At 35.2% G+C, this 16,276-nt stretch overlaps 1 protein-coding gene across 2 annotated transcripts in view; it reads left to right on the top strand.

Moving 5' to 3' along the window:
- The window catches only part of GLRA3 (glycine receptor alpha 3), a 172,491-nt gene that overhangs the window by 23,339 nt on the left and 132,876 nt on the right, over positions 1 to 16,276 (top strand). For both annotated transcript variants that reach the window (XM_081495562.1, XM_081495561.1), the window contains exon 2: positions 9,831 to 9,958. In XM_081495562.1, the coding sequence (XP_081351688.1) occupies positions 9,831 to 9,958 (128 nt within the window). The remainder of the gene's footprint in view (positions 1 to 9,830; positions 9,959 to 16,276) is intronic.

Here is a 16,276-nt window from a genome sequence, read left to right as displayed (position 1 = left end):
TTTCTGTTTTCCAAACTTGAATATATTTTACTTTCTTGTCTTATCAAAGAGGAAGGGAGGGAATACAATGGAAAGGAAAGAGACTTATATTTTTGATGAATTTTGATATTTGATTTTAATGCTTAAGAAAATAAGTTTCTGTCAGCCTCTCAGAAATTGAAGTCTCTGAACTTTTAAGTGGCATATTGTTATAAAAATAAGAATATATAGGATTATTAAGTGAAAAAAGTGTTCATTGATGTGAATGTGTACGAGCCCACGTAGAATTTCTGAGAAAGCTAACAGTAAGTTTAGTATTTGGTACAGCATAGAAAAGACAAGCCAAGTGTGGGAGGCAGGCAGATCCGTGCAGAGATTTTTCATAAACAAAAGACTCCTAAAATATCCAAAGCTGCTTCCTTCGAAGGTATTGATCATGAGTGATTTGCTAACAACTTAGTAACTTGCTGTAAATACAACAGTTGTGTTGAAAGTATGAGGTTTAGAACAAGGAAAAAAGTTTCCTATCCAAAATTCATTCTAAATGCGTCTTAGATTTCTTCTACTGCCTCCCCTTACCCTGAGTTTATTTCTTTTAAAAAATATTTTTATTTTATATTGGATTATTTTGTGGTTCCCTTGTGGCTCAGCTGGTAAAGAATCTACCTACAATGCGGAAGACCTGGGTTTAATCCAGGTCTTGAGTTGGGAAGATCCCTTGGAGAAGGGAAAGGCTACCCACTCTAGTATTCTGGCCTGGAGAATTCCAATGGACTATAGTTCATGGGGTTGTACAGAGTCGGACCCTACTCAGTGACTTTCACTTTCACTTTTCATAGTTTCTTTACAATGCTATGTTAATTTCAGATGTACAGTGCAGTGATTCAGTTATGCATGTATATATATACATATATATTTATATATATATATCCTTTCCCTTTAGGTTATTACAGAATATTGAGTAGAGTTCCCTGTGCTGTACAGTAGGTCTTTGTTGGTTATCTGTCTTCTATATTGTAGGATGTATGTTTATCCAAAGCTCCTGATTTATCCCTCCCTCATCCCTTTCCCCTTGGTAACCATAAGTTTTTTTCTACCCGTGTGTCTGTTTTTGTTTTGTAAATAAATTTATTTGTATCATTATTTAATATTCTACATATAAGTGATGTCATATAATGTTTGCCTTTCTCTGTCTGACTTACTTCACTTAATATTGTAATCTCCAGATCCATCCATGTTGCTGTAAATGGCATTATTTCATTATTTTTAATGACTCAGTTGTATTCCATTGTGTATATGTACCACATCTTCTTTATCCATTCCTCTGTTGATGGACATTTAGGTTGCCTCGATGTCTTGGCTATTGCTAACAGCACTGCAGTCAATGTTAGGGTGCACGTATCCTTTCAAATATATGCCCAATAGTGGGATTGCTGGATCATATGGTAGCTCCCTCTACCCTGAGTTTTAATAACTTAAGAAACATAGTTTTGAATATGTATGTATAGATGATGTTGACTATTTAAAAATTAAAATAAGATCCCAGGTTGGTCATGTGGAGTGTCACACTACGTATGCATGTATTTATTACCATCAGCTCTCTTAAATGATTACAGTTCTTTGAAGACAGTCTACTACAGTCTACAGAGTTATTTCAGATATTACTGTAATTGGAAGAAAGAGCTAGAAAAAATATACCAGAGCAAGAATAGTAGGTGACTGGAAGCTTGCCCATATGCACAGCCTCCATCACTTTCAGAAGCAAAGGGATAGCCTGTGTAGAAATGCTTTTAAGCCAAATAACCAACCTAATTTTGCTGATAATTCCTTTTGAGTCAAAACTGTGAATCTTTAGAAGTAAAAGATTAAAATTAAAATTAATTTAAATTAATGTTAAAAGATTAAAGCAATAATTTATTAACCTTAAAAGAATCGAGAACTATTTCATCTTATTCAAACAATAGTACTCTTGATTTCATTATTTAATTATTCAAATAATTTCATTTTATTCAAACAATAATATTCTTGGTTTTATTATTCAGTTATTAAAATAATTTCATCTTATTCAAAAAATAATAATCTTGGTTTTATTATTTAATTATTCAAATAATTTGAGATGGATGAGAACAGATAGTTCTTGGTAATAGAGTTTAAGATATTCCACCAGGAATTTGGGACAGTGCAGGTATAATGTGTGTGTATGTGTTCTGTGGAAGAGGTTCAATAACTACCTGGTAAGATGGTGGTGAGTCATCTTGCTTCATGCAGAGAGGAAGCAGGTAGAACACAGCATACTGTTGCTACTCTCTATTTCTTTATGTTAAAAGTCAAGTGTATCAAAAGAGACACAGATAAATAGAACAGTATTATGGACTCTATGGGAGAGGGCAAGGGCGGGATGATATGGGAGAATGGCATGGAAGCATGTGGATTGTCATGTGTGGGACGAATCGCAAGTCCAGGTTCAATGCATGATGCAGAGTGCTCGGGGCTGGTGCACCGGGATGACCCAGAGGGATGGGATGGGGAGGGAGGTGGAAGGGGGGTTCTGGAAGGGGAAAACATGTACACCCATGGTGGATTCATATCAACGTATGGCAAAACAAATACAATATTGTAAAGTTAAAAAATATAAAATAAACTAAAAAAAAAAAAGTCAAGTGCAGAAATAACCATCAGTGGAATCATACATTAACCACAGAAAATCTTATATGTTGATTGTGTAATCCTGTTACCTTCCCCTAGGGGTGCAGAATTCCTGAGGTTCTTAAGTAATGTGATGACACAGTATATAAACTACAACCTAACATGTCTTCAGCATGTTAGTACTGACCACTAGCTTGAAAGTGGGGTAATAATTAGAGAGAAAGAATATACAGTGGACATCTCTAACTACTGGGAAATATTCACTGTCTTATTCTGCACATTAGTCCAAATATGAAACTTTTATGATAACTCATTACAATGAATAAATGATTGCTTGATAGGAGATGAAAAAATTTTTTTTAAATGTTCTTATTCTATTTTAACCCTTTAAAAATTTTTTTTAATAGAAGGATAATTGTTTTACAGAATTTTGTGGTTTTCTGTCAATACATCAACAAGAACCAGCCATAGGTACACCCATGTCCCCTCCCTCCAAGAACTCCCTCCTATCTCCCTCCCTACACCACCCTTCAGCCTGTTTCAGAGCCCCTGTTTGAGTTCCCTGAGTCATACAGCAAATTCCCATTGGTTATCTGTTTTACACATGGTATTGTAACTTTCCGTGTTACTCTCTCTGTACATCCCCCCTTCTCCCTCCTCTCCTCTCACCTTGTCCACAGGTCTGTTCTCTATATCTGTTTCTCCATCGCTGCCCTGAAAATAAATTCATCAGTGCCATCTCTTCAGATTCCATATATATGTCAGTATATGATATTTATATTTCTCTTTCTGACTTACTTCACTCTGTATAATGGGCTTTAGTTTCATCCACCTCATTAGAACAGATTCAAATGCATTTCTTTTTATGGCTGAGTAGTATTCCATTGTATATATGTACCACAGCTTCTTTATCCATTCGTCTGTCAATGGACATCTAGGTTGCTTCCATGTTCTAGCTATTGTAAATAGTGCTGCAGTGAACATTGGGGTACATGTGTCTTTTTCAGTTTTGATTTCCTCAGGGTATATGCCTAGGAGTGGGATTGCTGGATCTTATGGTAGTTTTATTCCTAGCTTTTTAAGGAGTCTCCATACCATATTCCATAGTGGCTGTATCAGTTTACACTCCCACCAGCAATACAAGAGTGTTCCCTTTTCTCCACACCCTCTCCGGCATTTATTGTTTGTAGACTTTTTGATGATGACTGTTCTGACTGGTGTGAAGTGGTAGCTCATTGTAGTTTTGATTTGCATTTTTCTGATAATGACTGATGTTGAACATCTTTTCATATGTCTGTTAGCCATCTGTAAGTCTTCTTTGGAGCAATGTCTCTTCAGGTCCCTTTCCCACTTTTTGATTGGGTTGTTTGCTTTGCTGTGTATAAGCTGCTTGTATATTTTGGAAATTAATTCTTTATCAGTTGTTTCCCTTGCTATTATTTTCTCCAATTCTGAGGGTTGTCTTTTCACCTTGTTTGTAGTTTCCTTTTCTGTGCAAAAGCTTTTAAGTTTAATTTGGTCCCACTTGCTTATTTTTGTTTTTATTTCCATTACTCTAGGAGGTGGGTCATAGAAGATCTTGCTTTGATTTATATCATTGAGTATTCTGCCTATGTTCTCCTCTAAGAGTTTAATAATTTCTAGTTTTATATTTAGATCTTTAATCCATTTTGAGTTTATCTTTATGTATGGTGTTAGGTAGTGATCTAATTTCATTCTTTTGCATGTAGCTGTCCAGTTTTCCCAGCACCACTTATTAAAGAGGCTGTTTTTGCCACATTGTATATTCTTGCTTCCTTTGTCAAAAATAAGTTACCCATAGGTAGGTGGGTTTATCTCTGGATTCTCTATCTTTTCCATTGGTCTATATTTCTGTTCTTGTGCCAGTACCATATTGTCTTGATGACTGTAGCTTTGTAGTATAGTCTGAAGTTAGGAAGGTCGATTCCTCCAGTTCCATTCTTCTTTCTCAAGACTACTTTGGCTATTTGGGGTCTTTTGTGTTTGCATATGAATTGTGAAATTTTTTGTTCTTGTTCTGTGAAAAAAGTCATTGGTAATTTGATAGGGATCACATTTAATCTGTATATTGCATTTGATAGTATAGTCATTTTCACAATATTGATTCTTCCTGCCCAGGAACATGGAATATCTCCCCATCTGTTTATATCGTATTAGATTTTTTTCATCAGTGTCTTATATTTTTCCGTGTACAGGTCTTTTGTTTCCTTAGATAGGTTTATTCCAAGATATTTTATTCTTTTTATTGCAATGCTGAATGGTATTGATTCCTTAATTTCTCGTTCTGATTTTTCATTGTTAGTATATAGGAGTGCAGTGATTTCTGTGTATTGACTTTGTATCCTGTGACTTTGGTGAATTTGCTGATTAGCTCTAGTAATTTTCTGATAGTTTCTTTGGGTTTTCTATGTATAGTATCATGTCATCTGCAAACAGTGAGAGTTTTACTTCTTCTTCTCTGATCTGGATTCCTTTTATTTCTTTTTCTTCTCTAATTGCCATAACTAGGACTTCCAAAACTATGTTGAATAATAGTGGTGAGAGTGGACACTCTTGCCTTGTTTCTGATCTTAGAGGGAAGGCTTTTAGTTTTTCACCATTGGGAATAATGTTTGCTGTGGGCTTTTCATATATGGCCTTTCCTATGTTGAGGTAGGTTCCTCCTATGCCAATTTTTTGAAGCATTTTTATCATAAACAGATGCTGGATTTTGTCAAAGACTTTTTCCTGCATCTATTGAGATGATTATATGGTTTTTATCTTTCAACTTGTTGGTGTGGTGTATCACGTTGATTAATTTGTGTATATTGAAGAATCCTTGCATCCTGCAATAAACCTGACTTGATCATGATGTATGAGCTTTTTAGTGTGTTGTTGGATTCTGTTTGCTATAATTTTGTTGAGGATTTTTGCATCTATATTCATCATGATATTGACCTGTCATTTTCTTTTTTTTTGTTGTCTTCCTGGTTTTGGCATTAGAGTGATTGTGGCCTTGTAGAATGAGTTTGGAAGTGTTCCTTCCTCAGCAACTTTTTGGGAAGAGTTTCAGAAAAATAGACATTAGATCTTCTCTAAATGTTTGATAGAATACCCCCGTGAAGCCATCTGGCCCTGGGCTTTTGTTTTGGGGGAGAGTTTTGATCACTGTTTTAATTTCAGTGTTTGTAACTGGGTTGTTCATAATTTCTATTTCTTCCTGGTTCAGTCTTGGGAGGCTGATCTTTTGTAAGTATCTGTCCATTTCCTCTAGGTTGTCCATTTTAGTAGCATATGGTTGCTTATAATATTCTCTTATGATCCTTTGTATTTCTGTGATGTCTGTTGTAACTTCTCCTTTTTCATTTCTAATTTTATTGATTCAATTTTTCTCCCTTTTTTTCTTGATGAATCTGGCTAGTGGTTTGTCAATTTTGTTATCTTCCCAAAGAACCAACTTTTAGTTTTATTAGTCTTTGCTATTGTTTCCATCATTTCTTTCAGTTATTTCTGCTCTGATTTTTATGACGTCCTTCCTTATGCTGACTTTGGGGGTTTTTTGTTCATCTTTTTCCAGCTGCTTTAGATGTAGTGTTAGGCTGTCTATTTGATGCTTTTCTTGCTTCTTGAGGTATGATTGTATCACTATAAATCTTCCTCTTAGAACTGCTTTTGCCGAGTCTCATAGGTTTTGGGTTACTGTGTTTTCATTGTCATTTGTTTCTAAGAATCATTTGATTTCTTATTTCTTCAGTAACCTGTTATTTAGCAATGTATTGTGTAATTTCCATGAGTTTGTGTCTTTTGCTGTTTTTTTTTTTTTCCTGTAGTTGGTATCTAGTCTCATAGCATTGTGGTCAGAGAAGATACTTGATACAATTTTAATTTTCTTAAATTTACTGAGGCTTGATTTGTGGCCCAAGATGTGGTCTATCCTGGAGAATGTTTCATGTGCACTTGAGAAGAAAGTGTATTCTTCTGCATTGGGATGGAAAAATCCTGAAGATATCAATTAGGTCCATTTGGTCTAATATTTCATTTAAGGTTTGTGTTTCCTTATTGATTCTTTGCTTTGATGATCTGTCCATTGATGAAAGTAGGGTATAAAAGGCTCTCGAAGGAAACTAACCCTGCCAACACCTTGATCTTGGATTCCTAGCTCCCAGAACTGTGAGAAAATTAATTTCTGTTTAAACCATTAGTCAGTGGTACTTTGTTAAGAGAGCCCTAGCAAACAAATACCAAGAAGACCCTGAGCTCCCGCCGGTGTCTTTGGGTCTTTTGTGCAAAAAGGAAGTAAGGCTACAGCAGATTCATCAACTGCATGACTCAATGTTGAAGCATGGCCCCATGAGCTCAGGGCCCCCAGAAAATACTGGGAGACTTACTGGCCCTAGGAGTTAAAAAAAATCACTGTCTAATTATTAGCTTGTCTCTAAGTCAACTAAACAGATATTCCCATAGTCATATATGATAAAGAATGTAGATTTTACCAAATTAGTTCAGACAAGTCCATTAGTAGCCAAAGACATAAGATCAGCTATTTTAAATACTTTCAAAGAACTAAAGGATGCCATGCCCAAAGAACTGGAAAGAAAGTCATGATAATAGTATCTCACCAAATACAAAATACCAATAGAGAGATGGAAATTACAGAAAGACACAGATGTCAAGAACAGACTTTTGGACTCTAGGAGAAGGAGAGTGTGGGATGATTTGAGAGAAGAACATTGAAACATATATATTATCATATGTAAAATAGATGACCAGTGCAAGTTTGATGCATGAAACAGGGCACCTAAAGCCGATGCTCTGGGATAGCCTGGAGGGGTGGGGTGGGGACGAGGGAGGTGGAAGTGAGGTTCAGGAGGTGGGGGACACATGTGTACCTATGGTCGATTCATGGTGATGTATGGCAGAAACCATCACACTATTGTAATTATCCTCCAATTAAAACAAATAATAAAGAAAATAAATTACAGGAAGAACAGAAGAGTAAATCTTCAGTTGAAAAGCAGAGTAAAAAAATTCACCAGAAGGCTTCTATTAGATTCCTATGACTGTCGTAAAAAGTTACTACAAATTGGGTGGCTTAAAACAACAGAAATTTATTTTCTCACAGTTCTGGAGTCCAGATGTCTGAAATGAGTTCACTGGGTTCCAGACAAGATGTGAGCAGGACTGCCCTCCCTCAGAGGCACTAGGGAAGAATCTGTTCCTTCCTCTTCCAGTCTCTGTTGATTACTGGCATTCCTTGGCTATGGGCACACCACTCTGATCTCTGCCTCTGTGGCCACACTGCCTTTCCTGTTCTACTCACAAATATATCACTGCATCTCTCTTCTAAGGCTACATGTCACTGCATACAGAGCTGACCCAGAAACCTATGATAACCTTTTCCACAAGGGCAAAATGTGAGTGCTTGCCAGTTCAGGGTATGCAGTCGTCTATTATTTTTTTAAAAGTTGATGGGCAGAGTATTGAGATCCAGGTAAGTTGGTTTATTTGTTTGTAAAAAATGTAGAATTTTATTTTCTGACAACCAAAAGGAAGTGTTTTGCAAAGGAAACCTAGGGAATAGTTTAGAAGCAGCAGTATGTAGCCAGGAGAACCCCAACAATGCCCTTTTCTGCCCATTGTTCTTGGGCTATGGAAAATGAGCAAACGCTGAAGGACAGGCAAAAGTTTCTTAAAGCCAGATGGTAGGGGAAAGTTCTAGAGTTATTGAGAAGAGAGTAGGTTTTTTTTTTTCTTTTCATGATGATTATTGTGACTTTAGAATAAACTTTCCAGAGATCACCATGGCAAAGGGTTCAATGATCAGAGATAAAGGATTACAAAGTAATATGGAGGCAACAGAATAGGGTGAGAAGAAGCTTCTGTTTAGAGAGAAAGCAAAAGAGACAGAATGAGAGTTATTGGGAAGATAAGTGACTTATACTGTGCAGAACAGTATACATCCTCTAGAACAGGACAACAGTTAATAGCTGCTGTTAGCTGTGATACTATATTGTCATAAATATTATTCTCACATTATCATTGCTATTAGATTTTACAGTTGTGCTTATTAATTACTGAATATATGAGTGTAATAGGTAATTTAATGGTTATGGCTCTAAGCCCATTTTCACTACTTGTTAGAAATTCTGGCAGGAGGAATTTAATAACTTGATACTTCCGAGAGTGAGCACAAAGATTCAAAGTTTGGTAATGTTCTGAGTGACAGAGCTGGGAGGATGTGATGACTGACAATCTCGAGGAAATAACATCAGGTCAAATATATATATATATATATATATCAAACATATGTGTCCTCAGAAAGTCTGCTTCACTTTCTTGAGCAAAGCTCTGTAGATAAAAATATTCATTTGACACTAGCAAGCAGGCCCAGATCTTCTGGGGACTAGCCTAGGTAAATGAGGAGCTGGATGGGGGTGCAGTCACTTGTGGGCTTCTAAGGAACATGTTTGAATGAAAAAAATGCAATAACCCTCTACCTTTCCTGGATACATGTTTGAATGAAAAAAATGCAATAACCCTCTACCTTTCCTGGATACAGCTTCTCATTGGATAATAGCCAAGTACACAGACCACATTTATGGTAATTTCTCAATCTCCATGCACACATTTTAGATCTGAACAAAATGTACTGTAGAAGAGAAACACAAAGTGAAAGCAGAATAAATTTAACTGAATATGTTACTAATATAGGAAGCACTCATTCTGATTGATGAAAAGAACATTATTGTTTAATATTTAGGTCAGAAGCTTTATTGCTATTAAGAAAAATTCTCAAAACCTAAAAGGTGGTGTGTTTTTCCTCTATAAAAGCTATAGGAGCTGTGTTTTACAGCTGAACATTCACACTTTCTTATGCTTGAATCACACAGGATAATTTTAGCTAAAAACTGCAATCAGAAATAAAGTTTGGGTAAATACAAAATTTGAAAGCCTAATAATTTGTAGTAGCTTTGTTTCCAGACTTAACACAAATATTGTCACTGCTAAATACATGTGAAAACTTGTGAATTCTGACTGTAAATCAATAAATACCTGTCATGATAACATTCACTCTAGAGTATATAGACCATTTTGGGGTTTGATTTTAAAGGTACTTTTTGCTTAGCATTTTAATTTTACATTTTAAGGTAACAACTGTTAGGAAGACTTTTTGGTAAAAATCTATTTTTTTTTCTCATTTGCAGTTTGGTTGCAACAAAGGAAACAGACAGTGCAAGGTCTCGAAGTGCCCCAATGTCGCCTTCTGACTTTCTAGATAAATTAATGGGGAGGACGTCGGGGTATGATGCAAGAATCAGACCCAATTTTAAAGGTAATTGTTTTGCTTACTACAATATATATGATTAAGCAAGATAAATTTCCAAATTGATTTCCCCCAAATTCTAATGCTTATTTCCAATAATCCTCCAAGCACCATGTTGGTCAAAGAAGAAATATATTCTCGTGTTAGTAGCTATCACAATTTGTCTTCTTTGGATCGTACAACATTACATTGGTTTTAAGTGTACAGCTTCATGATTCGATTTTTTATACATTATGAAGTGATGGTCACAGTGACATTAGTTAAAAAAAACCCTTAGAGAGGTTGTGGGAGAATGAACACATGTATTGAATATATGTATGGCTAGGTCCCTTCTCTGTTCACGTGAAACTGTCATAACATTGTCAATCCACTATACCCCCATACAAAATAATTTTTTTTTAAAGGAAAAGATGACAAAACTCTTAGAAAATGCCTAGATAGATGATTAGGCAATAGGAAAATGTTTTTAAAATATAAAATTCTTGGGAAAAACTGATGTGTTTGACCTCTCAGTAATTTATAAATTTTGTAAGAGGAAAAACAAAAAAAATCTTGGTAGAGACATTCTCAGACAATTTGCAAAAATTAAATAAGAATATTCAATCTAATTAACGATCAATGAAGTTCAAGTTATGATCATGTGATAGCACTTTCATCTTTCAAATTATTAACATTTAACAATAATCTTAATTATTTCATCTCAAATACATTATTATAAAACTTATTTCTGGAATACTGATTTCAAATTTGTGACTGTTTTCACAAATACATTTACATTAAAGTGGAATTTACAATTTAATAATTTATTAAGAATTTATAATTTAAAAAATATATAAAATGACTTCATTAAAACATAACTTTGTATTTGCTCTTTTATATACTACTAACTTATAAAAACTCTAGATGTAGACATTTTTCTTTAAACAAAATTGTGATATTTATTTGTACAATTTTGTATGATTTTTCTAAAACATAGTACATTTTTAAAAATTTGATTTGCTTGAGATTAAATATTTTAAATGCTATTAAAATGCACTACACAAAAGTAGAATTCTCTTAAATTACTTTAAATTAGTCCTGAGCACAGATAGAATGGTCTCTTCCATTGAAAATTACCTTAGTAAATAATTAAATATAAATGTTAGCTATTTATAAAAAATAAATATTTAAAGACATTAAAACACTTACTAAAATTATTTTTTTTTCTTCCATGGGTTAATGAACTATTGTCTTCCCCTCCAGAATAGTTGTAATTCATCTTAAACCTTTCTGAGAATCAGGTGTCTCCAAGAAAAACTGTGCCTTTACCATAATTGGAGTATGAAATCTCTGTTATGTCTTAGTCCTATTAAATATAATGATTTTGAACTATTATAAAGAATGATTTTAATAACTATAATTTGGCTTAGAAATAATTTGGGAGTCTGCTAAAAAAGAATTGGCAAATAAAGCTCCATATCTCACTAAATTAGTTAATCATTCAAGAGAAATCAGAGTTTTGTACAAATCATTATTTCAAAAATTTGGTCTTAGGCAGAAGAAGTGATGTGTATGGAATCAGTTATTTCCATTTTGAAAAACAAAAATAATAGGTAGATGCTAGTACTTCTTTCCTGGAATTTGAAATGTTTCCCTTAGAACTTCCTATTTAGGGAAAACCAGGAATGGAAGAGGCACAGTTTATCAGGCAGAACCCACACAAACTACAGAAAGGTGGTGTTCCAGGTTGCTAGGCAAGTGCTACTTTATATGTTTATCTGTTTGTTGTTTTATGACAGTAGTAAATATCATGTGCCTGAACTTGGTAAAAACTAAATTGTCCAAAAATATTAGTGATGAATAGTTTCAACAGTCCTTTGGCACAATTCTACTTCTTAGAGGCAAACACTCCAAAAGGAAAAGTGGTGTGAGCATCTGTTTAATCTCTGATGGATTTTTAAGCCCCTTACAAAGGGGCCTAAAGGTGTTATGGCCCAAAGGTGTTTCGACCTTTCTTTGCACTAACTAGACTGCTAATTGGATGCCTCCATTCTTGCATTCCTCCTCTTCTGTTTTACTTTTTTTTTTGCCAATGATTTTTCTTCCTGCAGGAGCAATATTTATTCATTTTGTTCACTCTCTTTCAGTTGTTAGTTTTCTTACATGTAATAGAAATGCTCTGTAGTTTAGGAGGGACCAAGTCCATTTGCCTGGGTGCTGATACATGTTCTATCTGCTCTGTGTGTATGCAAGGAGGTGGTTTTGTGTTATTTCTCTCTCAGGGAAGGACATGTGACAGAGATGGTTCTGCCCCAGGCACAGCTTTGCTTCAGGTGAGGGCTGAGTTGCTAGGCTTTGGTCTGGGGTTCTCCAAATGCCAGAATAGAGATGACTTTAGTTTTGAGGTACTGTCAGGAACTCTTTTTTTTTCCCAATCATTTTTTTTTTTTTGCAAAGAGAAGTTTAATAAATTCTGGGAATCTAATACAAAATCTTGAGGTTATAGTTAACAGTACTGTATTATATACTTAAAAGTTTTTTTTTTCTGAAGTACCTTTTAATTTATTAAAAAAATTTTTTTGAAGTATAGCTGCTTTACAATGGTGTGTTAGTTTCTACTGAACATCAAAGTAAATCAGCTATCTGTATAAGAATATCCCCTCTTCCTTGGATTTCCTTCCCTTGTAGTATACCACAGAGCACTGAGTAGAGTTCCCTGTACTATACACTAGGTTCTCACTAATTATCTATTTTATGCATAGTATCAGTAGTGTATATATGTCAGTCCCAATCTCCCAGTTCATCTCACCTCCACAATCCCCCTTGGTGTCCGTATGTTTTCTGTTCTGCAAATAAGTTCATCTATGATGTGAAGTGAAGTGAAAGTCGCTTAGTCGTGTCCGACTCTTTGCGATCCCATGGACTATACAGTCCATGGAATTCTTCAGGCCAGAATACTGGAGTGGGTAGCCTTTCCCTTCTCCATGGGATCTTTCCAACCCAGGAATTGAACCCAGATCTCTCACACTGCAGACAGATTCTTTACCAACTGAGCCACAAGGGAAGCCCAAGTTTATCTATACTATTTGCTAATAGAGTAGATCTTAAATATTCTTACCACAAAATGAAATAGTAAGCATGTGACATGATGGAGGTGTTAGCTAATGCTAAAGTCATAATCTTCTTGCAGTATACAAGTGTACCAAACCAACACATTGTATTAATACATTTTAAGCTTACACAATGTTGTATGTCAAATTTATCTCAATAAAGCTGGAAAAAGAAAACACTTAAAAGTTAGCATTGCTTACAGACTCATAGTATTTCCAATCACCTTCATAAATTATGTCTGCAAAAAAGAAAAAAAATATGTGCATCCTTCAAAACCATGGAAACCCCATGCCAGCCCTGCTCTAGGGGACAATGAATGGGGGCAGGGAGCTTTTTGGGACAGATATCCATGGCCTCTGCTACTCCATTTAATGCCCCACCTCCTTTCCTGTTGATGGTGACTTTGAATTTTGTGCCTCTTAGCACGGTAGCTTCCTTCTCCATGTTGTTCTAATCATCACTTATTTAGGCTTTTCTCTGTTTCATATATCAACTATTTTCTTCTGCCTTCTGTATTTTATATCATTAAACCAATTCTGACTTTCCTGTCATTCTCTTTGGTGTGGTATGTCTAGTCTCATTTTTATTCACTAATATCATTTTTATGTCCTTGGAAAGTAAGATAACCACGCTCAATCTTCCATCTTGAAATAGAAGTTTCCAGGAGTCATTTGAAACTAGAAGCCAGTTTAACAGATAAAAAGCAATCAAATAGCAAATAAAAGTACATCCATAGGCAATAAAATATGATTTCACCAGACTATTTTGCTAGCTTTTTCTAGATTTTATTTCTTTTCTTTGACTTTATTGTTTAGGCCCTCAGTTGGTCTTTATAACCTTAAATCTAATTTGGATCCAGGCAGAAAGGACTGCCAGCAGTCACCTGTTTGTGTATTCCTCCTATACATTTACCACATTTAAGTTTTTTTATTGTTTCCAGTGACCGTTCCCTTTATCTAGGAAGAACATTGTTTGCCTTCACTATGTCTTTGTGTTTTTTCTTTTCATCTGTGATATTCCTCTGTATTAATCCTTTTATCCCACTTCATAAATCCAATTTTCATATAGTCTATTCTGCTATAACACATTCCATCCCGAGAATGGTATATGTACCCAATACTCATTTCTGCCTGTTTTTTTTTTCACGGAAAGTGTTAGAATCTCTTTATCCATTTGAATTATTCTTATCCATCCAGACACTACTTTTCTTGAATAAAATTCACAGTTTTTTTTTTTGAAAAAGCTGTGTTTTCTATTTGCATTTTTATATCATGCAAGGTCATTTTAACAAGAAAAATGCCTAATAATAAATCTGTCTAAAATTGTAGACAAACACCTGAAAGATTCACAGATTTAAATTCTGCACCATATGTTTTTAGATTTTGTTTGATTATTCTTTAATATATTCTCTCTGTAGTGGTTATTTCTCTTTTTAATTTTAAAACAATCTCAGGCTAACAGAAGATTTGCAAGTATAGCTAGCACAGACTATTTTTTCCCCAAACCGCTTGAAAGTAAGTTGTTGACCTGATGCCCCAATAGTTGGATGTATCATACAGATAGGAATATTCTCTTAGATAGACACAGTCTGATCACTGAAACAAGCAAATTAACACAGATATATTGTGCTCAGTCGAGTTTGACTCTTTGAGACCCCTTGGACTCTAGCCCACCAGGCTCCTCTGTCCATGGGATTTTCCAGGTAAGGATACTGGAGTGGGTTGCCATTTCCTTCTTGAGGGGATATATTGGTACCATCTAACTTAGAGCTCCCATTCAGATTTTACCAATTATCTAAATAATGGCTTCATAGCAAAAGAATCCAGTTTATAATCATGTCTTAGGTTTCATGGGTCATTCCTCATTGTCTCCTTTAGGCAGAACAGAACCTCCCTCTTCTGTCATGATCTTGGCATTTAAAAAACATTATTCCTTTATTTAACAGAATGTTTCTCAATTTGCAATAGTCTAATGTTTCCTTATGATTCAGTTCAGATAATGCATTTTGATAGGAATATCACAGAAATGATGCTGTGTTCTAATTGCACCTTATTAGATTGTGGACCTTGTAAATTTTTACCATGACTGATGACGTTCATTTTGATTAACTGGCTAAGTGGATTCCTGATAGAATGTGTCCCTATATACACACATATACAAATAAGTCTTCATACACACACGTATTCATTTACATCTATATATTTATATCTCTATCTATTGAAAACCATGAGTTCTCCCTGATAGCACTACTACCATACATTTATTCTAGTTTCTGAATTTCCATGTTTCAACTCCTTCATTTGACAGTAAGGCTCCCATTATTTTCTTTCTTTCTTTATTTGAATGCACTGGATCTTGGTTGCGGCATGTGGACTCTTAGCTGCGGTACGTGAGACCTAGTTCCCTGACCAGAGATTAAACCTGGGCCCCCTACATTGGGAGCATGGAGTGTTAGCTGCTGGACCACCTGGGAAGTCTTGGCTCCCATTATCTTTAATATAATTACATGGTTGATCAGTACATAATGAATCTCCTTTGTCTGTTGCCACTCCCTCCATTGCCTGAGAGTCCTGTTCAGACTGTCACTCCCCATGCCGGGATGCCCCCATGTGGACACGCTCCTCACCCTTCCCTGGTTCTAATATCCCACACCTGGCTGCCTCACTCAGGCTTCAACACCCGGTGCTGTGAAATGCTTCTCACACTGCTCTAGTTGACCACACTCCCCGCAGTTGTCCCCAGCTTGAAGCCTATAGTGCACTGCCCAGGTGAATGGCTTTCTGCTACATTTTTCGGGAAGGAAAGGTAAGGGGAAGAATAAACTGGATCCTATTTTTAGGCCATCCTTTTCAAACCTCTTTTCTAGTATCTGAAACATAATTGAAAATATGGATTTAAAGTCATCAAATATGCTTTTGTCAATCAAAATAAAATATCTTTCCTCATGACATGACTACTATATATATATAAAATAAAAACAAATCTAAACATAAAAATAAAATCTAAACAGATTTTTTAAAAGTTTAATCTTTCGATTTCATTCTTGTATCTTTAATAAGGGTGAGGCTTTAATGCAACATTACATTAAACATTTTTAGAGTCATTTTCATGAACACTTGGATTTTTTTTTTTTGTCTATTTGTTTGCTCTCTATCTGCCTGGTGAACAATTTTCCCCCAACATGAATACAATAATGTAACTGCCAAGGCTTTGCATTGTACTTTGCCATTTTGCCTT

Source organism: Giraffa tippelskirchi, chromosome 1 (assembly GCF_054371585.1).
Source record: "Giraffa tippelskirchi isolate mGirTip1 chromosome 1, T2T-mGirTip1v1.2.pri, whole genome shotgun sequence".
NCBI classification, from domain to species: Eukaryota; Metazoa; Chordata; class Mammalia; order Artiodactyla; family Giraffidae; genus Giraffa; species Giraffa tippelskirchi.
This window is presented reverse-complemented; position numbering and strand designations above follow the sequence as displayed.